The sequence below is a fragment of the Lagopus muta genome, chromosome 19 (genome assembly GCF_023343835.1).
Source record: "Lagopus muta isolate bLagMut1 chromosome 19, bLagMut1 primary, whole genome shotgun sequence".
Lineage (NCBI taxonomy): Eukaryota > Metazoa > Chordata > Aves > Galliformes > Phasianidae > Lagopus > Lagopus muta.
This window is the reverse complement of record NC_064451.1, coordinates 1,574,301-1,597,698: the sequence shown is the minus strand read 5'-3', so window position 1 is coordinate 1,597,698 and position 23,398 is coordinate 1,574,301. Positions and strand designations below refer to the sequence as shown.

The 23,398-nt window shown below is 49.5% G+C and overlaps 1 protein-coding gene across 3 annotated transcripts in view; it reads right to left on the bottom strand.

Annotated features, from left to right (window-relative positions):
* LOC125702693 (uncharacterized) overlaps positions 1-23,398 on the bottom strand; it is a 166,647-nt gene that overhangs the window by 29,563 nt on the left and 113,686 nt on the right. For all 3 annotated transcript variants that reach the window (XM_048966303.1, XM_048966304.1, XM_048966305.1), the window contains 4 exons: positions 17,866-17,964; positions 17,243-17,437; positions 12,278-12,376; positions 11,655-11,849 (listed from right to left, as the gene is read on the bottom strand). In XM_048966303.1, the coding sequence (XP_048822260.1) occupies positions 11,655-11,849; positions 12,278-12,376; positions 17,243-17,437; positions 17,866-17,964 (588 nt within the window). The remainder of the gene's footprint in view (positions 1-11,654; positions 11,850-12,277; positions 12,377-17,242; positions 17,438-17,865; positions 17,965-23,398) is intronic.

Here is a 23,398-nt window from a genome sequence, read left to right as displayed (position 1 = left end):
GCCCTGTTTTCCCATTAAATCTGGGGTTTTCTCAAAGAAATCCCTATTATTCCCATTAAATCTGGAGTTTTTCCCCATAAAATGGCTTTTTCTGCCAGAAATCCCTGTTTTTCCCCTTAAATCTGGTGTTTTTACCCTTAAATATGGCTTTTTCTGCAAGAAAATCCTGGTTTTCGCATTAAATCTGGGGCTTTTCCCCTTAAATGTGGCTTTTTCTCCCCAAAATCCCTGTTTTTCCATTACATCTGGGCTTTTCTCACAGAAATCCCTGTTTTTCCCCATAAATCTGCAGTTTTCGCCCTTAAAAATTGCTTTAAAGTATCCCTTCATGGTACTTTAAATAGTTTTTCTTGTAATGTGATCAGACGATAAAATTATTCTGTCCTTCTAAGTATCACCTCTTATGTAGCTTCCCAGCTTGTACATAACTGCAATTTGCAATGTTCTGATTCTTGGACATGAATTGAAACCTGGAAAGAGGAACACGTGTACCAGCCTAAGAGCTTTTGTACGCTGTATCTTAAAGCAAACAAACTGATTAGTCCATTTTATTTCCCATAGGAAGGTCTCAATTCCTACAGCATAATGCAATGTTGATGAACTGGAAAGAATCCAGAGAAACAAAAGAATGATAAAACAGCCAGAACAGCAAAAAATGAGCAAACTGGTATTAGGGGCTTATTTTGGGAACAGAAAATTCAATGGTGAAATGATATCTTCAAATATATTAAAAGGTACCACAAAGAAGAACATACTAGGATGTTTTCAATAACCACTGGCATGAAGAAAAGCAGCAATGGACTTAAACCACAGTGAGGATTTAGGCCAAAGGAAAAGCCTCCTAATGGCAAAGATAATTAAGCATGGGAATCGTTTGTCTAGAAAAGCCAGAAAGCAGAATATGTTTGACAAACACCTCTGGATTCATGTAGGTGTAATTGCTGAAGGCAGGCAGGTGCTCTACCTAATTGCTGGAGATTCTTTCTAGCCATGTGTTTTCAGATTCATGGTACTGTTCCAAGTACTTGTCTAGTTTTGGAAGCGTCTGTGTGATTTACATTACATATACATATTTCTTCTGCTTCCCATTCACAAGGCATTTGTATACCTCAAATTCACAGAAGTAATGCATGTGCATTACGTTATGTACCAAACAAGTCTTCACTTGTCTCCTTCCAAGTATTCACTGTCAAATCAAATCCATCCTGGCCAAAGAAACAGACTTTATGGCTTTTTTTAGGTTGCAAGATAGCACCTCAACACACACCCCATCAATCACATTAAAACTGAACAGAAAACCCAAAAGCAAAACTGAGAGCTTTTGCTGTCTGCTGCCTTTCTAGTCAACCATTAAACCCCAACGTGGCCTCACTAGGCTTATTTATTTATTTAACACTATAGACACGGCTTTTAAGTTCAGGTATTTCCTTAATGAGCATTGTTTTCTATCAAGAAGAGCAGGACACCAGAATACCAGTGCTGCTAATTAACAAATGTAACCTCTACACCTTCAAAGCACACAGCATAGATTTTAAGATTACTACTTTTGCTAGTCAAAAACAATGGGAGCTGTATAGATGCTTTAAGGATATATGTTGTATAATTTAATACAACAAATAATGAGGTCTCCTCATTTCTGATTTGAGTAAGTCACTGAAATACTTATGGCCTTACCAGAACAGTGAATGTACAGTTATCTCTTCAGTTGTTATTATGCTGCTCTTTCTCAAGCAGCTCTTTCATTCAGGAAGAAAAGGTACATTCCGAGTTTATTAGCTGGAACTATATTAAAGCAATGTTGTCCTCCCAGTGCAGAAGTGTCCCTAGAAAGACACCTCACAGGGAATTATTTTCTTGCTCTGACACTGAAAAAATAAAGACAAAGCAGCACGAGCAAGTGCCAGCAATCTGAAAATATTTGCAGGGTCAATGGAAGGGAAGAATTTTGATACTTGGGCTCTGCAAATGCATCTTTAATACCACTACACTAATTACTAAGAGTCAAGTTAGCCACAGTGTGCCTGTCTCACAATCACAGCTAGATACCAATGCACATAAATCAAAAAGGCAGGGGGAAACACCCAGTGCTTGCCTATTAACTTCTCCACAACTTTCCCAATCAGCTAAGCCAAACAGCTGTACAAAATTACACCACTGCCATATCCTTAATTTTAAGAACAAAACTAATGAAGTATATGGCATTAATTTGACTGTAATAAATATACTGAGGCTGTAATGTGTAATTAAAAAGAACATGAATATTTAGCAGTATTAACTATTCTCAAATTAGCAACTGCTGTTTGAGAAGACTTGCTACTTTTCCTTGTAGCTCTGCCACATAACTGTGTCAAAGGAATGAGAAGGGACAACTAACAGCTTGCTAAACATGGAGCTGTGTTGGCAACTTACCATAATGTAGTTTAAAAAGTAAACAGAAGAAATGGAGGGATTCCATATTTTAGCTGTTAATACCTGAGATGTAAGACTTCATCTGTGGTCCAGAAAGTAACAGCAGCTTCACTACCAAAAGAACAAACACCCATGGCTGCTGATCACCAGCTCTTCCCATTGCCTTCTTTTTATGTGCAATCAGCATACAAGGAAAATGAACGCAAAAAGTGGGCAACTGAACCCCTGCCTGTAGGATCTTCATAAGTGAATGCATAATGCCTACAGCGGTACCTGGAGAGATCAAAACCAGGGCAGCAGGATTTTTGAAGATATGTCTTTGGAGATACTTCTAGTGAACTTCCAATGACGGCCAGATCCCAGGCAGGAAAAGAGATTAAAGGAAAACGATGTCAAGAAATAGCTCAAGATATGCTGCTTTAGTGCCTGTGATCAGAGAAGCAGGGTTCTGAGCACGTAGCAGATACTGATGGCTGGGATTATATCAACAAGGGCAAGACTGTATTTTTTAATAGAAAAGTCAGAGGCAGGGTGAGGAAATTAGCAGTCAGAATACTTGAATGCTGTGTTATTCTGCTGAACGTTTCCAAATGCTCACCGCCTGCTGCTGTATGAAGAGAGAAGTATGTTCCAGAGCTAATCAGATTTTTGCCATTATCAGTAGCAAGTATATTGCTTTCTAAATTTTGTAATAGAAAAGAAGAAGTTGCTTTCTCCAGTTTTTTCTTTACCATATGGACTACTAAGTGCAGCAGCAGCTACTTTCAAATGTTACGGTTCCTTTGCTGAGGCATTATGATCCTTTGTAAGATGAAAGTAATTTTCTTTGTGTCTTAAGGAGATGCTATTCTGCAAAGCAGAAAGGCCTCCCAAGACTTACTGCCTAAAAATAGCTAACAGCCTTTCAGGAAGATGAAGAATGAATCTTTCAAGAGACGTGCTTGATTATGCTGTTTATTACTCTGATTTGCATTTCTGGAACTGGAGGATCCTGTAGTAGTAAGCACTGTAAAACAAAGGGGTTTGGTTTTGTTTGTTTGATACAGAATCCTGGCTTAAATCACCAAACTGACATCACGTAGCTGTCATTCAGCCTACCAAGCTGAAAACTGCTCTGCAGCATCATTACAGACAAAGCAATGTGTACTTGGAGAGTTTCAAGAATACACTGAACTTCTTTTAAACCTCTTCCCCCAGGCAAAATGGGAAGCTATTGTGCAACAGAGGTCACTCTGTGCAGCTAGCTCATGCATATGCCACTTTGTTCTGGATGTCAAGGAGGATTTTTAACAAGGAAATCAGTTTCCATTTAGAAGAACACTCTACACCTAGACGTGTTTCACATCTACTGTAAATAAAGTAAAAATTAAAGGGTATAATGATGAATGTCCAGCAGTAGATTTTTATCCACTTAGCCATCTCAGAAGTATTCAATCCAGTTCTGTAAGAACTCAATAACAAATTTTAATTTGGAGGCACTTGTCTGGATAAAAAGGAAGTCTTCTAAGTAGTGCCTACAGTCCTTTTTTCTTTAATGTATGATATTTATGAAATGCTACATACATGAGAGCCCTTTTTAGGACAGCACATCTGCAAGAAATCAGAAGATCACACAGAGAATGTGCTGTGAGAATCTGGCCTAGAAGGCTGCAGACAGAATGCCAGTTCCTGTGCTGTAACTATTTGTCTTTTTTTTTCTTTTCTTTTCTTTGAGAGAGGAAAGCCTTAAAGCTTTAATCTCACACACAAGCTCATCACATCCCAAGTCTATCTGTAATGCTCTCCAAATGAGAATGAATTCGGAAGGATGATGCTCAATCTTTAAATCCTTCTCTGCAGAGCTGTTTTCAACTTACAGGTTCATACAAGGGATCCTTGCTGTGGCTCTAGAACTTTCTGACGTGTCCTACCTGTTATGCTTGACAACCACACGGTAGAATTCAATTGCATTTAGGACTAAAAGTTTTCCTTGCATGATTTCCTGTCTAGTGTGATAGAAACAACTTAATGTGACAGCACACTTCCATTGTCACTGGTGGAAAACAAATTCCCCTCCCTCCTGGCCACTGTTATTAACTCCAAAGCAAAGAGCATGTGCAAAAGGCAAAGGAAAAAGAACAAATGTAAAAACTGGATCCACTGCTACCAAACTGCCAGCCCACCAAAACAACACACATGCTAACAGAAATAACACAAGGAAATGCCCCGTGCATTTTCCTAGAAGAATATTTAAAGATTCCAAAAAACTCCGTGACCTCATTATCATTCAAATATCACTGTTACAAAGTCTTATTTACTTTTTTGTTCTTTGTTTACATTATTTAGTTCTGAAGAAGTCACACTGTTACATGACTCAGGGAATTAGCAAATACATTCAATTTACTTAAATAGGGTAATTACTACTACACTCAGCTGACATTAGTAGCCCTTTTGCAATGAACTGCCCTGTGATGTGTGCTTAAAATAAAGGAAAATATGCATGTATATTTTAAGAGCATTAAGAAGGAAGAACACTTGTAACTCCAGACATATAAAAGCTTTTCATCTTCTACTTTCTGTATTTTTCTGAAGTACTGATTGAATCCTAAGCTACCAGAATGAAGGCAGCTCTGTAGTCTCAGAAATGAAAATGAAAATGAAATGAAAAAATAATACAGTGTATAAATTCTTCTGGGTGAGACAGACCACAAAAAAGCCACCAAAACAAGCATGAGAGATCAATGCACTTGAAGGAGTTAATGTTATGGTAAGGTTAGGGCTGGAAACACTGACAGGATAGGAGCAGCAGCCCCTAGCCTGCTTTGGTAGGTCTTCTGTCATTCTGAAAGACAGTGCATTCTGGTAACCATACCCACACCACACTCTGAACACAGTGGGAACAGAACCCATACTCAGGAGCCTTTTTCCACACTTGGGAAAAAACAAACAAGGCGACTGCTGAAACTCATCATGCTCAATTACTGAGCAAGATGCTAAAGCTCCAACATTTAATGAAAGAAATGAAGTGCTTATGTGCATGTATACAAGTGTACACACACACAGGCACGCAGCTCTTACTCACAGTTTACTTCCAGAATGGCACGGACAGACTTGGCAAGGTCTCTGGCTTCTGCTGCAAGAGCTGTGGTAACAGTTGGTCCAATCCTCCCCAGCCGGGCAAGAAGTGCTTTAGAAGACAATGGTGTCCTTCTGCCACTAAAAGAAGGGGAGAAAAAGGCATTTATTTGTAAGGTGAGCAAAGGTTCCCTTCAATAAAGTAAAGCTTGAGTGTCATTCTATGAAAAAATCACTAGTATCATCAAGCATAAGTTGGTTTCAGAATCATTCTGTCTGTATAACAAAGGCTTTTAGGAAAGTTAAAATAAAACAGCATATTTAATCTCCCACCCCCGCACTGAGAATAACAGCATTCAGAAACACACAACAGAAAACTAAGGAAAAAATACAAGACAATTTTTAGGGACAAAAGTAGATTATTTTTCAATATGTGTGTGAATAACAGCTCATATCTGCTTACCTCAGAACAGCCGAGGAGGGAGAGTTTTCGGAAAGCGTTTCATGCACAACCTGTTGGCCACAGTAAGAAGTTAACAGCTCATAAATCAGTGCAGTCAAGAAGGTCAGATCTTTGGCACGTGGGCTCTGATCTGTACTTCATAATGTTGTTTCTGTTATAGCGTTTCAAAACATTACTAAATACCATTTTTCTGCCTTCTTCCTCTGCAATATTTCACAGAAATCAGTATGCTCGTGAAAAATACGTTTAAGAAATCCAACCAGTTTCACTGACTCCACGTACAGCAAGATGAAAAGACATTCCTACAAGAACAGCACCTGTATTTCCAGCATGGTGCACCAAGCTGGGGAATCAACACAGGGCTTTTCCAAACAGAACAGTGCAGTGGCACAGTTACCTCTACGAATTGTAGCAGTTTTTCAGTAGCCACCTCAAAGCTCTTCCTAGCCGACTCCGATTTCCGCAGCTGACAGTCAAGAACAGTAACCCTCTTTCTCAAATCCTGGATGCTGTCCTGGAAAAGATGTTTGGTACATGCTAGTTTAAGGCCTTTATTTTCATCATTTGCTTCTATGGCTCACAAAGGTAAAAGGTGTGGATTGAAATAGACGTCGGAAATGTTTTACACCTTATGTTTCCTACCCATACCTGCTCAGGTAAGCTCTAGTAAATAAGCTCCCGGGTATCATATCAAGATAAATTCAGACTGGCAGCTGACAGCAGTGATGGGCTGAAACTGAGGATGCTCTGTACTGATTTATGAACAGATGAACAGCGCCGAAGTTAACTGTTAACTGGGTCTGTTCAGCCTTGAGAAAAGGAGACTGAGAGGGGACCTGATCCAGGTCTACAAATATCTGAGGTGTGGGGGGCAGAATGGCGAGGCCGGACTCTTTTCAGTGGTGAGTGGAGACAGGACAAGGGGAAACGGCTGGAAACTGCAGCATAGGAAGTTCTGCACAAACATGCGCAAGAACTTCTGTACAGTGAGGTGACGGAGCACTGGAACAGGCTGCCCAGGGAGGTGGTGGAGTCTCCTTCTCTGGAGATGTTCAAGACCTGCCTGGATGCCGACCTGTGCGACCTGCTGTAGGGAACTGCTTTGGCAGGGGGTTGGACTCGATGAGCTCTGGAGGTCCCTTCCAACCCCTACAATTCTGTGATTCTGTGAAATCTGGGGTTTGCTCACAGAAATCCCTGTTTTTCCCATTACACCGGGGGCTTTTCCCCTTAAATATGCTTTTTTTCTCCCAAAAAATCCCTGTTTTCCTACTTAAATATGGGGTTTTCCACTTACATATGGCTTTTTCTGCTAGAAATCCCTGATATTCCCACTAAATCTGGGGTTTTTCCCCTTAAATATGGCTTTTTCTGCGAGAAATCCCGGTTATTCCCCTTAAATCTGCTCTTTTCTCACAGAAATCCCTGTTTTTCCCCATAAATTTCGGGTTTTCTCCTAGAAATCCCTGGTTTTCCAACAATATCTGGGGTATTTCCCCTTAAATGTGGCTTTTTCTGCCAGAAATCCCTGTTTTTTCCATTAAATCTGGGCTTTTCTCACAGAAATCACTGTTTTTCCCTTTCAATCTGGGGTTTTTACCCTTAAACATGCCTTTTTCTGCCAAAAATCCCTGTTTTTCCCCTTAAATCTGGGGTATTTCCCCTTAAATATGGCTTTTTCTCCCAAAAATCCCTGTTTTTCCATTACATCTGGGCTTTTCTCACAGAAATCCTTGTTTTGCCCCATAAATCTGCAGTTTTCGCCCTTAAACATGGCTTCTTCTGCCAGAAATCCCTGGTTTTCCATTCAATCTGGGCTTTTTCCCCTTAAATCTGAGGTTTGCACACAGAAATCCCTGTTTTTCCCATTACACCGGGTGCTTTTCCCCTTAAATATGCTTTTTTCTCCCAAAAAATCCCTGTTTTACCTCTTAAATATGGGGTATTCCCCTTACATATGGCTTTTTCTGCTAGAAATCTCTTATATCCTATTAAATCTGGGTTTTTTTTCCGTTTAAAAACGGCTTTTTCTCCTAGAAATCCCTGGTTTATCTCATTAAATAAGGGGTTTTTCCCATTAAATACGACTTTTTCAGCTACAAATCCCTGTTTTGACCCTTAAACCAAGGGTTTTTGTCCGTAAATATGACTTTTTCTCATAGAAATCTCTGTCTTGCCTTCAAATATATATTTTTTTGCCACAAAAGCCTTTTTTTTCCCTTAAATTTGGGATTTTTCCCCTCATATACGGCTTTTTCTACAAGAAATCCCAGTTTTTCCCATGAAATTTGTTTTTTTTCCCCATAAATATGGCCTTTTCTGCTAGAAACCCCTGTTTTTCCCCTTAGATCTGGGGTTTTGTACCAGAAACGTGCCGGGCTCCTGACTGATGGCAGTCTTACAATCTCCCTCTCCCTCCCCCCACTCTACTGAGGCAGCACTTCTCCCAAGCAACAAACACAATCACACACAACGGCAGCCCTGGCTCGGCCCAAGAAGGGACGTCCACAGCAAGCACATCTTCACAAACCTTCTTCCAGCTCCGCACCCTCCGCCCAACACAGCACCCGGGCGCCTTGCTCCACCGCCCGCCCGGGCTTTGCTGCCTACAACCAGGCCCTACGGGGCCTCCTCCTTCGCACACCCCAAACACCAACAAAGCTCCGCACTCGCACGGCCTTCCCTCACAGGAAGCTGCCCCCCGACCCCGCACCACTCGCCGGCGCCGCACGCATCGCCTCTGCGTGCCGGCAGCACCGCCAGCTCCTCCCCCGAGCGCCCCTCCATGCCCCCGCACCCAGGCCCGACCCCGCTCCCAGCACACAGCCCGCTCCTCCCGGCCCCGCTCACCGGCCCGGCGCCGCCATGCCGCGCTGCCCCGGAAGTGCTCTCCGCCGGCACCAAGCACTTCCTGCCCCGGCCCTACCAACCGCCTGCGGCCTCACGTTGCTAAGGCCGGCCTGGGGGCGGCCCGGGGCCTGGACGAGGGGGAGGGGCAGCTGGGGGGGGCCGCTGCCGGATTCCCCTCGGGTGGCGCCGGCGGCATGCGACTTGTCTTCTTCTCCTTTTCTGCCTTTTCCCTTTTCCCCCTTTTGCTTTCCTTTGCCTTGCTTTTCTTTGCCTTGCTTCTCTTTTCTCTTCCTTTCCTTTTCTCTTTCTCTCTTCCCCTTCACATTTCCCTTTTTCTTTCCTTTCATTTCTTACTTTCTTCTCCTCTCCTCCCCTCCCCTCCCCTCCCCTCCCCTCCCCTCCCCTCCCCTCCCTCCCCGCCCCTCCCCTGCCTTCCGTTTGCTTTCTGTCCACACGCAGTCTGCACATCTCCAATGGACATGCCTGGAGAAGATCACCTACGCAGGCAATAAATGGCTTGTGCTGTGCTTCACTGCTTTGTGCTCTTGAAAGACTCTGATTTGTTTTGCCCTTTCCTAACCCCCAGGTATCAGGAGGGCCCGGCTGGCTTTGCTGCGGAGCCTTATCACCCCACAGTCTGAAGACTTGGGGGAAAAGCCCAGCAGCTCCGTAGCTGCCAAGGGAAGACTTCATGCCCTGGCCTTCATACAGCCCGGCTCTCCCCGCTCTGCTCTGCGCTCCTGCCATCCCCTGCAGCCCCTGTGCTGCCACAAACACGAGCGCGGCTCGGGCCCAACGCCCTCCCTGCTGCACGCCCTCTCACGGCCCCAGGTGCTGCACCCACACCACTGCCCCAGCCCCGCAGCCCTCCTGCCCGCAGCGCAGCCCCACGCACCGGGCTCGGCCCCAGCCCCCAGCAGCTGATGGAGGTGACTCGGCCCCCGCTGCATCCACACCCAAACCTAACACGCACTAACCGCTCCTCGATACTCCCTTTCCCTCCTTTGCAGCCAGCTCCTTGGCTGCACGCAGCCCGACAATCCGCTCTTTCCTCTCCAGCAGTGCAGCGGGCAGGCGGGCAGGCAGGCAGGCAGGCAGGCAGCAGAAGGCAGTGGCCGTGTAGCACGCTGGACCCAGTGCACCGTGCAGGCTCCTTCGTGGATGGAGGAAGACGCCGACGCGCCAAGCCAAAATGGCAGGCAGACACTCTTGACGTGCGGCCTCTGCTCTCCTCTGCTCTCCTCTCCTCTCTCGGGCTCCGGCTCACCAAGGTGCCCTCGCAGCACCCAGACGCTCCACACGCGCCGCTGCCCATGACGCGCTCCAAGCCACTGCAGCTGAAGCAGCGCAGCACGGCTCGCTGCCCTCCCGGCTCACGCCTGAGCTCTGGGCCCGAGGCGCGCTCACCTGCAGCCCTCCCGCTGCCCTCTCCTCCTGCCCCACTCCCAGCGCTGCTCTTCACACCAGCCCACCCGCACTTGAACTCCTCGCGGCTCAACGGCAGCCTGACGTGCAGGCCACGGCTGCCCGCAGCTGCAGCTGGCCTTCCCAGGGCAAGCAGGAACAGTCAGTGCTACACAAGGCTGAAAAAGCCACCAGGGAAGCTGGAGGGACGAGCTCAAGGGGCTGAGTGCAGGGACACCTGGCTTCCTCGCGCGCTGCTTCCTCTCCTTTTCTTTCTCTCACGCCTCACAGAGCAAGCTGATGCTCACACGCTTCGCTCGCACTTACGCTTTGGCTGAAAGGCCACCACTGGGCAAGACCAGCATGGAAACGCGGGAAAAGCAGCTCCATCGCCAGGGAGGGACGTGAAGCCGGCCCGTTCATCGCCCTGCCACTGCCAGCCCAAGCCAGGCATGTTTGGACCAGCTACTGAAAGAGGCAGCACCAGGTCTGAAAGCTTTCTTTCCCTTTTATTTTAAACTAAGGGATTTGGGTTGCATTCTGTAGATACGTCAACAGACAATAAAATAGGCTGGATACCGCTCAGCACCAGCGACATGCGCTAAGTTCACCTCATCATCAACATTCTGAAACAGCTATCGAGCTGAAGGACCCTGAAGGAATGCAGCGTCCCCAGCTCTTGCCACACATGAAATCCCGCACAGGCAAAGTCCGATTTCTTGGTCGCGCATCAGAAGCCCTTCCAGCTTCCTCGGTTCCTCTCCAATGTCCGGGCAAGGGAAAGCACGGCCACGCCACAAAACCAGACGGACAGTGCGCTGCCTTTGGAGCACCTCTCAGCCAGCATTCCAGCTGCTTCCTTTGGCCTTGGAGGCTTAGCGCTCAAGCCCTCACCGTTTCTTTTGGCTTTCCTTCTTGGCTTTCTTGCTTAGCTGTGCAGCACTTGCCTTTGGTTTCTTCACCGTCTCCCAAGTCTTAGACTCCAAGCCGTCCCAGTCCTACACGAATCAATTCACCAACAGTCAAGTCAGGGAACTTTCTGACAATTGCCCCACAGCTCGCTTTGGGAGCTCAAGTCACCTGACTGGGCAGCTCTGGGTGCCAGTGCTGCACATTGCCTTCCTGACATCAGGGCACAACAGAAACTCCACCTCTGTCTTGTGCCCAAAAATCCCACGTCACCTACAGTCTACAGGCCTTGCCTGCAAGGCAGTCCCTGCACAGGGGGACGCCCTGCCTGCCACTCACAGCCCACAGAGGCAGCAGCAGCAGCACCACCATAAGATGAGCTTGCACCTCCAGGCTCCTTGCGTGCCACCACGAACAGCACGCACGCCCAAGGAAGCACACAACAAACTGCCGCACCCTCAGCAATGCCGCGGCGCGCTACCGTAGGCAACGGCTCCAGCTGCTTCCCTCCCAGCCCATTGCCTCAGCATTTCTATCAACCTCTATCAAACAGAGCGCTACTTACTGTCTCTGGGCACTTGGCAACTGGCAGGGTTATGGCCCACACGCACACCAGCTGGAAAACGGCTCCAAACAAGAGGCCGGAGCGCAGCACGTTCTCCATCAGCGTGGGCTCAGGGACCTCAGGGGGCGAGAAACGCACTTCAGCGGCCATAGCGCACACAGCCTGCTGCTCTGCTGCTCTCCAGGAGGCTGCTTTCTACAAGGGGCAAACGAGAGCCATCATTCCATTCGTGCGCTCCGACGCTGTGACTTCCTGCTAGCAAAAACTCCCAGCCTGACTCACAGACGTGCTCTCAAGATAGCCTTGGTCTTCCGACCCAACCACAAGGAGGGACGCCAAACTTGCATTTCAGCCAGAGCTGAACAGGCAAGAATCAACTTCTCCCTGAGCTTGATCGCACACGCACGACCACTGTCTCATGAACACCAACAACAAGAGTATTCCTACCATCAGCTGCGCATTTGCATCTACCTGGCTACGTACGTCTTCACGGCCTTGCTGCTGCTGTGCCGGACGGCACCAAGCACAGCAATAAAGCACGCAGAAAGCCCATCTGCTGAGGACAGGGGCATGAGCTGGGCTCACGCCTAAGCACTGCTTACTGCAAAGGAAGGCACACCTACCTGCCAACGGCCACGCACGATGCTCGAGACACACTCACACACTGTTCTCCTGAGGCCCAACGCAACGGCGCAGCCACTCACACTCTGCTCCTCGACGGTCTGCAACACAAAAGTCACAAGCTGCAAATTCAATCCATCCAAGATGCCATCGGGCCTCCGTGCTCACGGCACTCGCACTCATGTCTTCGCATCATCAATCAGGCGTGTGCTTACCGAGTGAGCGCTGCTCACTGCCACCCAACAGGAGCAATCGACCCCTAACTGTCAAGTATGAACAGGAACCTATGCCTAACACTAAAAGACTACAAGGAACCTATGCCTAACTCTAACAGAAGAACAGGAACCTATGCCTAACTCTCAAACATGAACAAGAACCTACTCCTAACTCTCAAACATGAACAAGAACCTACTCCTAACACTAAAACGTGAACAATAACCTAATCCTAACACTAACACTAAACTTAACACTAAAATCAACAAGTAAACCAGGGACGGGGACTTAACAGGGTGAAGATGGAGCTGGGGGCCCGCAGAATTGGCTCCAGAGGAGGAGCAGATGGTAACTCATGCCACCCAGCTAATGCTGGGGGCGGGGGCCGCGCAGCGGGTAAGGAGCCGAGCGCCTGGACCAGCGATGGCGGTGGAGCTGTGACGGCGCCCATGCGGGGCCTGGCACGGTGGTGTGGTGCCAGGCCAGCTGTGCCGCAGGCGGATCCACCTCCATGGGCTCATCCGGAGGTGGATCCACCTCCATGGGCTCATCCGGAGGTGGATCCACCTCCATGGGCTCCACGGAGGTGGTCACAGCGCTGGTCCAGGCGCGATGGAAACGGACTCTCTTCTCCTTCCTCCTCCGCTTGATGGTCAAGGCGGCCCCCCTCCTCCTCTTCGCTACTGGGGCCCCCAGCTCTCCCTTCCGATGGGAAATAGGGCAAGCTTCGCCCCTCGCTCTCTTTGCTCCTGACATGGCTGCCAGAGCTCACAGAGGCGAGTGCGTTGGCCGGGGCAGCGGTGACCAAGGTGACGGCTGTGATGCGGCGAAGGTTCTAAAATGGCAGCCGCACTGCTGGCCATGGCGTTCCACATAGCATGAGGAGGGGGCTGCAGGACAGGGCACGGGACGGCAGCTAGAAGGCGCTCCCTGTGCCCAGCGGGCAGCCCTTCTCTCCGGCAAGCAAGAGGCCACAGAGGAGCCGGCCCCGAGAAAAGGGCCCTCGGCCTCCTTCATCCTCTCCCTTCTTCCACACGGGAATCTCTTGGGGCTGGCACACGCAGCACACAGCGCCATATTCAGGGGCCTCCCGAGCCCAGCGCCAACAACAGCAGGCTCCAAAGCGCACCTCACCACGCCTGCCTCCTGGCACACACAAGCTCCGCTTTCCACCTTAGCATCCAGCGCCTCCTCTTGCGCCTCACGCCTGCGGATTCAACCATTCCCTACCAGAAATACGGCCAGCTGCATTTTCATTACAATCACTCTCACTCCATTCCACATCCGCGCACAATGCTGGCACACACACGGGGCCACCCTGCCTCACCGATGCTTCGCGGGGACCCACACAACAGCATGAGCCAAGCAGGCAGAAACGTGCCGGGCTCCTGACTGATGGCAGTCTTACAATCTCCCTCTCCCTCCCCCCACTCTACTGAGGCAGCACTTCTCCCAAGCAACAAACACAATCACACACAACGGCAGCCCTGGCTCGGCCCAAGAAGGGACGTCCACAGCAAGCACATCTTCACAAACCTTCTTCCAGCTCCGCACCCTCCGGCCAACACAGCACCCGGGCGCCTTGCTCCACCGCCCGCCCGGGCTTTGCTGCCTACAACCAGGCCCTACGGGGCCTCCTCCTTCGCACACCCCAAACACCAACAAAGCTCCGCACTCGCACGGCCTTCCCTCACAGGAAGCTGCCCCCCGACCCCGCACCACTCGCCGGCGCCGCACGCATCGCCTCTGCGTGCCGGCAGCACCGCCAGCTCCTCCCCCGAGCGCCCCTCCATGCCCCCGCACCCAGGCCCGACCCCGCTCCCAGCACACAGCCCGCTCCTCCCGGCCCCGCTCACCGGCCCGGCGCCGCCATGCCGCGCTGCCCCGGAAGTGCTCTCCGCCGGCACCAAGCACTTCCTGCCCCGGCCCTACCAACCGCCTGCGGCGTCACGTTGCTAAGGCCGGCCTGGGGGCGGCCCGGGGCCTGGACGAGGGGGAGGGGCAGCTGGGGGGGGCCGCTGCCGGATTCCCCTCGGGTGGCGCCGGCGGCATGCGACTTGTCTTCTTCTCCTTTTCTGCCTTTTCCCTTTTCCCCCTTTTGCTTTCCTTTGCCTTGCTTTTCTTTGCCTTGCTTCTCTTTTCTCTTCCTTTCCTTTTCTCTTTCTCTCTTCCCCTTCACATTTCCCTTTTTCTTTCCTTTCATTTCTTACTTTCTTCTCCTCTCCTCCCCTCCCCTCCCCTCCCCTCCCCTCCCCTCCCCTCCCCTCCCCTCCCCTCCCCTCCCCTCCCCTCCCTCCCCGCCCCTCCCCTGCCTTCCGTTTGCTTTCTGTCCACACGCAGTCTGCACATCTCCAATGGACATGCCTGGAGAAGATCACCTACGCAGGCAATAAATGGCTTGTGCTGTGCTTCACTGCTTTGTGCTCTTGAAAGACTCTGATTTGTTTTGCCCTTTCCTAACCCCCAGGTATCAGGAGGGCCCGGCTGGCTTTGCTGCGGAGCCTTATCACCCCACAGTCTGAAGACTTGGGGGAAAAGCCCAGCAGCTCCGTAGCTGCCAAGGGAAGACTTCATGCCCTGGCCTTCATACAGCCCGGCTCTCCCCGCTCTGCTCTGCGCTCCTGCCATCCCCTGCAGCCCCTGTGCTGCCACAAACACGAGCGCGGCTCGGGCCCAACGCCCTCCCTGCTGCACGCCCTCTCACGGCCCCAGGTGCTGCACCCACACCACTGCCCCAGCCCCGCAGCCCTCCTGCCCGCAGCGCAGCCCCACGCACCGGGCTCGGCCCCAGCCCCCAGCAGCTGATGGAGGTGACTCGGCCCCCGCTGCATCCACACCCAAACCTAACACGCACTAACCGCTCCTCGATACTCCCTTTCCCTCCTTTGCAGCCAGCTCCTTGGCTGCACGCAGCCCGACAATCCGCTCTTTCCTCTCCAGCAGTGCAGCGGGCAGGCGGGCAGGCAGGCAGGCAGGCAGCAGAAGGCAGTGCCGTGTAGCACGCTGGACCCAGTGCACCGTGCAGGCTCCTTCGTGGATGGAGGAAGACGCCGACGTGCCAAGCCAAAATGGCAGGCAGACACTCTTGACGTGCGGCCTCTGCTCTCCTCTGCTCTCCTCTCCTCTCTCGGGCTCCGGCTCACCAAGGTGCCCTCGCAGCACCCAGACGCTCCACACGCGCCGCTGCCCATGACGCGCTCCAAGCCACTGCAGCTGAAGCAGCGCAGCACGGCTCGCTGCCCTCCCGGCTCACGCCTGAGCTCTGGGCCCGAGGCGCGCTCACCTGCAGCCCTCCCGCTGCCCTCTCCTCCTGCCCCACTCCCAGCGCTGCTCTTCACACCAGCCCACCCGCACTTGAACTCCTCGCGGCTCAACGGCAGCCTGACGTGCAGGCCACGGCTGCCCGCAGCTGCAGCTGGCCTGCCCAGGGCAAGCAGGAACAGTCAGTGCTACACAAGGCTGAAAAAGCCACCAGGGAAGCTGGAGGGACGAGCTCAAGGGGCTGAGTGCAGGGACACCTGGCTTCCTCGCGCGCTGCTTCCTCTCCTTTTCTTTCTCTCACGCCTCACAGAGCAAGCTGATGCTCACACGCTTCGCTCGCACTTACGCTTTGGCTGAAAGGCCACCACTGGGCAAGACCAGCATGGAAACGCGGGAAAAGCAGCTCCATCGCCAGGGAGGGACGTGAAGCCGGCCCGTTCATCGCCCTGCCACTGCCAGCCCAAGCCAGGCATGTTTGGACCAGCTACTGAAAGAGGCAGCACCAGGTCTAAAAGCTTTCTTTCCCTTTTATTTTAAACTAAGGGATTTGGGTTGCATTCTGTAGATACGTCAACAGACAATAAAATAGGCTGGATACCGCTCAGCACCAGCGACATGCGCTAAGTTCACCTCATCATCAACATTCTGAAACAGCTATCGAGCTGAAGGACCCTGAAGGAATGCAGCGTCCCCAGCTCTTGCCACACATGAAATCCCGCACAGGCAAAGTCCGATTTCTTGGTCGCGCATCAGAAGCCCTTCCAGCTTCCTCAGTTCCTCTCCAATGTCCGGGCAAGGGAAAGCACGGCCACGCCACAAAACCAGACGGACAGTGCGCTGCCTTTGGAGCACCTCTCAGCCAGCATTCCAGCTGCTTCCTTTGGCCTTGGAGGCTTAGCGCTCAAGCCCTCACCGTTTCTTTTGGCTTTCCTTCTTGGCTTTCTTGCTTAGCTGTGCAGCACTTGCCTTTGGTTTCTTCACCGTCTCCCAAGTCTTAGACTCCAAGCCGTCCCAGTCCTACACGAATCAATTCACCAACAGTCAAGTCAGGGAACTTTCTGACAATTGCCCCACAGCTCGCTTTGGGAGCTCAAGTCACCTGACTGGGCAGCTCTGGGTGCCAGTGCTGCACATTGCCTTCCTGACATCAGGGCACAACAGAAACTCCACCTCTGTCTTGTGCCCAAAAATCCCACGTCACCTACAGTCTACAGGCCTTGCCTGCAAGGCAGTCCCTGCACAGGGGGACGCCCTGCCTGCCACTCACAGCCCACAGAGGCAGCAGCAGCAGCACCACCATAAGATGAGCTTGCACCTCCAGGCTCCTTGCGTGCCACCACGAACAGCACGCACGCCCAAGGAAGCACACAACAAACTGCCGCACCCTCAGCAATGCCGCGGCGCGCTACCGTAGGCAACGGCTCCAGCTGCTTCCCTCCCAGCCCATTGCCTCAGCATTTCTATCAACCTCTATCAAACAGAGCGCTACTTACTGTCTCTGGGCACTTGGCAACTGGCAGGGTTATGGCCCACACGCACACCAGCTGGAAAACGGCTCCAAACAAGAGGCCGGAGCGCAGCACGTTCTCCATCAGCGTGGGCTCAGGGACCTCAGGGGGCGAGAAACGCACTTCAGCGGCCATAGCGCACACAGCCTGCTGCTCTGCTGCTCTCCAGGAGGCTGCTTTCTACAAGGGGCAAACGAGAGCCATCATTCCATTCGTGCGCTCCGACGCTGTGACTTCCTGCTAGCAAAAACTCCCAGCCTGACTCACAGACGTGCTCTCAAGATAGCCTTGGTCTTCCGACCCAACCACAAGGAGGGACGCCAAACTTGCATTTCAGCCAGAGCTGAACAGGCAAGAATCAACTTCTCCCTGAGCTTGATCGCACACGCACGACCACTGTCTCATGAACACCAACAACAAGAGTATTCCTACCATCAGCTGCGCATTTGCATCTACCTGGCTACGTACGTCTTCACGGCCTTGCTGCTGCTGTGCCGGACGGCACCAAGCACAGCAATAAAGCACGCAGAAAGCCCATCTGCTGAGGACAGGGGCATGAGCTGGGCTCACGCCTAAGCACTGCTTACTGCAAAGGAAGGCACACCTACCTGCCAACGGCCACGCACGATGCTCGAGACACAGTCACACACTGTTCTCCTGAGGCCCAACGCAACGGCGCAGCCACTCACACTCTGCTCCTCGACGGTCTGCAACACAAAAGTCACAAGCTGCAAATTCAATCCATCCAAGATGCCATCGGGCCTCCGTGCTCACGGCACTCGCACTCATGTCTTCGCATCATCAATCAGGCGTGTGCTTACCGAGTGAGCGCTGCTCACTGCCACCCAACAGGAGCAATCGACCCCTAACTGTCAAGTATGAACAGGAACCTATGCCTAACACTAAAAGACTACAAGGAACCTATGCCTAACTCTAACAGAAGAACAGGAACCTATGCCTAACTCTCAAACATGAACAAGAACCTACTCCTAACTCTCAAACATGAACAAGAACCTACTCCTAACACTAAAACGTGAACAATAACCTAATCCTAACACTAACACTAAACTTAACACTAAAATCAACAAGTAAACCAGGGACGGGGACTTAACAGGGTGAAGATGGAGCTGGGGGCCCGCAGAATTGGCTCCAGAGGAGGAGCAGATGGTAACTCATGCCACCCAGCTAATGCTGGGGGCGGGGGCCGCGCAGCGGGTAAGGAGCCGAGCGCCTGGACCAGCGATGGCGGTGGAGCTGTGACGGCGCCCATGCGGGGCCTGGCACGGTGGTGTGGTGCCAGGCCAGCTGTGCCGCAGGCGGATCCACCTCCATGGGCTCATCCGGAGGTGGATCCACCTCCATGGGCTCATCCGGAGGTGGATCCACCTCCATGGGCTCCACGGAGGTGGTCACAGCGCTGGTCCAGGCGCGATGGAAACGGACTCTCTTCTCCTTCCTCCTCCGCTTGATGGTCAAGGCGGCCCCCCTCCTCCTCTTCGCTACTGGGGCCCCCAGCTCTCCCTTCCGATGGGAAATAGGGCAAGCTTCGCCCCTCGCTCTCTTTGCTCCTGACATGGCTGCCAGAGCTCACAGAGGCGAGTGCGTTGGCCGGGGCAGCGGTGACCAAGGTGACGGCTGTGATGCGGCGAAGGTTCTAAAATGGCAGCCGCACTGCTGGCAATGGCGTTCCACATAGCATGAGGAGGGGGCTGCAGGACAGGGCACGGGACGGCAGCTAGAAGGCGCTCCCTGTGCCCAGCGGGCAGCCCTTCTCTCCGGCAAGCAAGAGGCCACAGAGGAGCCGGCCCCGAGAAAAGGGCCCTCGGCCTCCTTCAGCCTCTCCCTTCTTCCACACGGGAATCTCTTGGGGCTGGCACACGCAGCACACAGCGCCATGTTCAGGGGCCTCCCGAGCCCAGCGCCAACAACAGCAGGCTCCAAAGCGCACCTCACCACGCCTGCCTCCTGGCACACACAAGCTCCGCTTTCCACCTTAGCATCCAGCGCCTCCTCTTGCGCCTCACGGCTGCGGATTCAACCATTCCCTACCAGAAATACGGCCAGCTGCATTTTCATTACAATCACTCTCACTCCATTCCACATCCGCGCACAATGCTGGCACACACACGGGGCCACCCTGCCTCACCGATGCTTCGCGGGGACCCACACAACAGCATGAGCCAAGCAGGCAGAAACGTGCCGGGCTCCTGACTGATGGCAGTCTTACAATCTCCCTCTCCCTCCCCCCACTCTGGCCTTTGGCTGAAAGGCCACCACTGGGCAAGTGCAGCATGGAAACGCTGGAAACGCTTTTCTCACAGAAATTCCTGTTTCTCCCATTCTATCTGGGGTATTTCCCCTTAAATGTGGCTTTTTCTGCTAGAAATCCTTGCGTTTCCCCCTAATTCAGGGGTTTTCTCCTAGAAATCTCTGTTTTTTCCCCTTAAATCTGGGGATTTCTCACAGAAATCCCTGTTATTGCCATTAAATCTGGGGTTTTTCCCCTTAAATATAGCTTTTTCAGCCAGAAATCCCTTTTTTTACCCTTAAATATGGCTTGTTCTGCCAGAAAATCCTGGTTTTACAATTCAATCTGGGGTTTTTGCCCTTAAATATGGCTTTTTCTTCCAGAAATCACTGTTTTTCCTTTTAAATGAGGGGTTTTTCCCCTTAATTCTGGTGTTTTCTCACGGAAATCCCTGTTCTTTTCATTAAATCAGGGGTTTTCTCCCAAAACTCTCTGTCCCATTTCTCTGCCAGAAATCCCTGGTTTCCCCTTTAAATCTGGGTTTTTTTCCCCTTAAATTGGGCTTTTTCTGCTAGAAATCTCTCTTTTTTCAACAATATCTGGGGTATTTCCCCTTAAATGTGGCTTTTTCTCCTATAAATCCCTGGTTTTCCCTTGCAATCTGGGGGTTTTACCCTTCAATATGGCTTTTCCACCTAGAAATGTCTGTTTTTCCCCATAAAACAGGAATTTTCTCCTAGAAATCCCTGTTTTTCCTATTAAATCTGGGGATTTTACCCTTCAATATGGCTTTTACTCCTAGAAATCCCTGCTTTTCCACAACATCTGGGCTTTTTCTCACAGAAATCCCTATTTCTCCCTTTAAATCTGGGTTTTTTTCCCCTTACATACGGCTTTTTCTGCTAGAAATCTCTCTTTTTCCAACAATATCTGGGGTATTTCCCCTTAAATGTGACTTTTTCTCCTAGAAATCCCTGGTTTTCCCTTGCAATCTGGGGTTTTTACACTTCAATGTGGCTTTTCCACCTAGAAATCCCTGTTTTTCCCCATAAAACGGGGGTTTTCTCCTAGAAATCCCTGTTTTTTTTCTATTAAATCTGGGGTTTTTCCCCTTAAATATGGCTTTTTCTGCCAGAAATCCCTGTTTTTCATCTTTAATCTGGGGTTTTTACCCTTAAATGTGGCTTTTTGTGCCAGAAATCCCTGTTTTTCCTTATAAATTTGGGGTTTTTCCCATTATATATGGCTTGTTCCCCTAGAAAGCCCTGTTTTCCCATTAAATCTGGGGTTATCTCAAAGAAATCCCTGTTATTCCCATTAAATCTGTGTTTTTTCCCCTTAAATATGGCTTTTTCTCCCCAAAATCCCTGTTTTTCCATTACATCTGGGCTTTTCTCACAGAAATCCTTGTTTTGCCCCATAAATCTGCAGTTTTCGCCCTTAAACATGGCTTCTTCTGCCAGAAATCCCTGGTTTTCCATTCAATCTGGGCTTTTTCCCCTTAAATCTGGGGTTTGCTCACAGAAATCCCTGTTTTTCCCATTACACCGGCGGCTTTTCCCCTTAAATATGCTTTTTTCTCCCCAAAAATCCCTCTTTTCCTCCTTAAATATGGGGTTTTCCACTTACATATGGCTTTTTCCCCTAGAAATCCCTGTTTTTCCCCTTAAATCTGGGGTTTTTCCCCTTAAATATGGCTTTTTCTCACAGAAATCCCTGTTTCTCCCATTAATTCAGGGGTTTTTCCCCTTAAAATTGGCTTTTTTCTGCCAGAAATCCCTGTTTATTCCCAATAATCTTGGGTTTTTCTCCTGAAATATGGTTTTTTCTCCCAAAAAATCCCTGTTTTTCCATTAAATCTGGGCTTTTCTCCCAGAAATCCCTGTTTTTTCCCCTTAAATCTGGGGTTTTCTCCCAGAAATCCCTGTTTTTCCCATTAAATCTGGGGTATTTCCCCTTAAATGTGGCTTTTTCTCCTAGACATCCCTGTTATTCCCTTTCAACCTGGGTTTTTTCCCCTTAAATCTGGAGTTTTTACCCTAAAATATGGCTTTTCCTCCTAGAAAGCCCTGTTTTCCCATTAAATCTGGGGTTTTTCCCCATAAAATGGCTTTTTCTGTCAGAAATCCCTGTTTTTCCCCTTAAATCTGGTGTTTTTACCCTTAAATATGGCTTTTTCTGCAAGAAAATCCCGGTTTTCTCATTAAATCTGGGGCTTTTCCCCTTAAATGTGGCTTTTTCTCCCAAAAATCCCTGTTTTTCCATTACATCTGGGCTTTTCTCACAGAAATCCTTGTTTTGCCCCATAAATCTGCAGTTTTCGCCCTTAAAAATTGCTTTAAAGTATCCCTTCATGGTACTTTAAATAGTTTTTCTTGTAATGTGATCAGACGATGAAATTATTCTGTCCTTCTAAGTATCACCTCTTATGTAGCTTCCCAGCTTGTACATAACTGCAATTTGCAATGTTCTGATTCTTGGACATGAATTGAAACCTGGAAAGAGGAACACGTGTACCAGCCTAAGAGCTTTTGTACGCTGTATCTTAAAGCAAACAAACTGATTAGTCCATTTTATTTCCCATAGGAAGGTCTCAATTCCTACAGCATAATGCAATGTTGATGAACTGGAAAGAATCCAGAGAAACAAAAGAATGATAAAACAGCCAGAACAGCAAAAAATGAGCAAACTGGTATTAGGGGCTTATTTTGGGAACAGAAAATTCAATGGTGAAATGATATCTTCAAATATATTAAAAGGTACCACAAAGAAGAACATACTAGGATGTTTTCAATAACCACTGGCATGAAGAAAAGCAGCAATGGACTTAAACCACAGTGAGGATTTAGGCCAAAGGAAAAGCCTCCTAATGGCAAAGATAATTAAGCATGGGAATCGTTTGTCTAGAAAAGCCAGAAAGCAGAATATGTTTGACAAACACCTCTGGATTCATGTAGGTGTAATTGCTGAAGGCAGGCAGGTGCTCTACCTAATTGCTGGAGATTCTTTCTAGCCATGTGTTTTCAGATTCATGGTACTGTTCCAAGTACTTGTCTAGTTTTGGAAGCGTCTGTGTGATTTACATTACATATACATATTTCTTCTGCTTCCCATTCACAAGGCATTTTTATACCTCAAATTCACAGAAGTAATGCATGTGCATTACGTTATGTACCAAACAAGTCTTCACTTGTCTCCTTCCAAGTATTCACTGTCAAATCAAATCCATCCTGCCCAAAGAAACAGACTTTATGGCTTTTTTTAGGTTGCAAGATAGCACCTCAACACACACCCCATCAATCACATTAAAACTGAACAGAAAACCCAAAAGCAAAACTGAGAGCTTTTGCTGTCTGCTGCCTTTCTAGTCAACCATTAAACCCCAACGTGGCCTCACTAGGCTTATTTATTTATTTAACACTATAGACACGGCTTTTAAGTTCAGGTATTTCCTTAATGAGCATTGTTTTCTATCAAGAAGAGCAGGACACCAGAATACCAGTGCTGCTAATTAACAAATGTAACCTCTACACCTTCAAAGCACACAGCATAGATTTTAAGATTACTACTTTTGCTAGTCAAAAACAATGGGAGCTGTATAGATGCTTTAAGGATATATGTTGTATAATTTAATACAACAAATAATGAGGTCTCCTCATTTCTGATTTGAGTAAGTCACTGAAATACTTATGGCCTTACCAGAACAGTGAATGTACAGTTATCTCTTCAGTTGTTATTATGCTGCTCTTTCTCAAGCAGCTCTTTCATTCAGGAAGAAAAGGTACATTCCGAGTTTATTAGCTGGAACTATATTAAAGCAATGTTGTCCTCCCAGTGCAGAAGTGTCCCTAGAAAGACACCTCACAGGGAATTATTTTCTTGCTCTGACACTG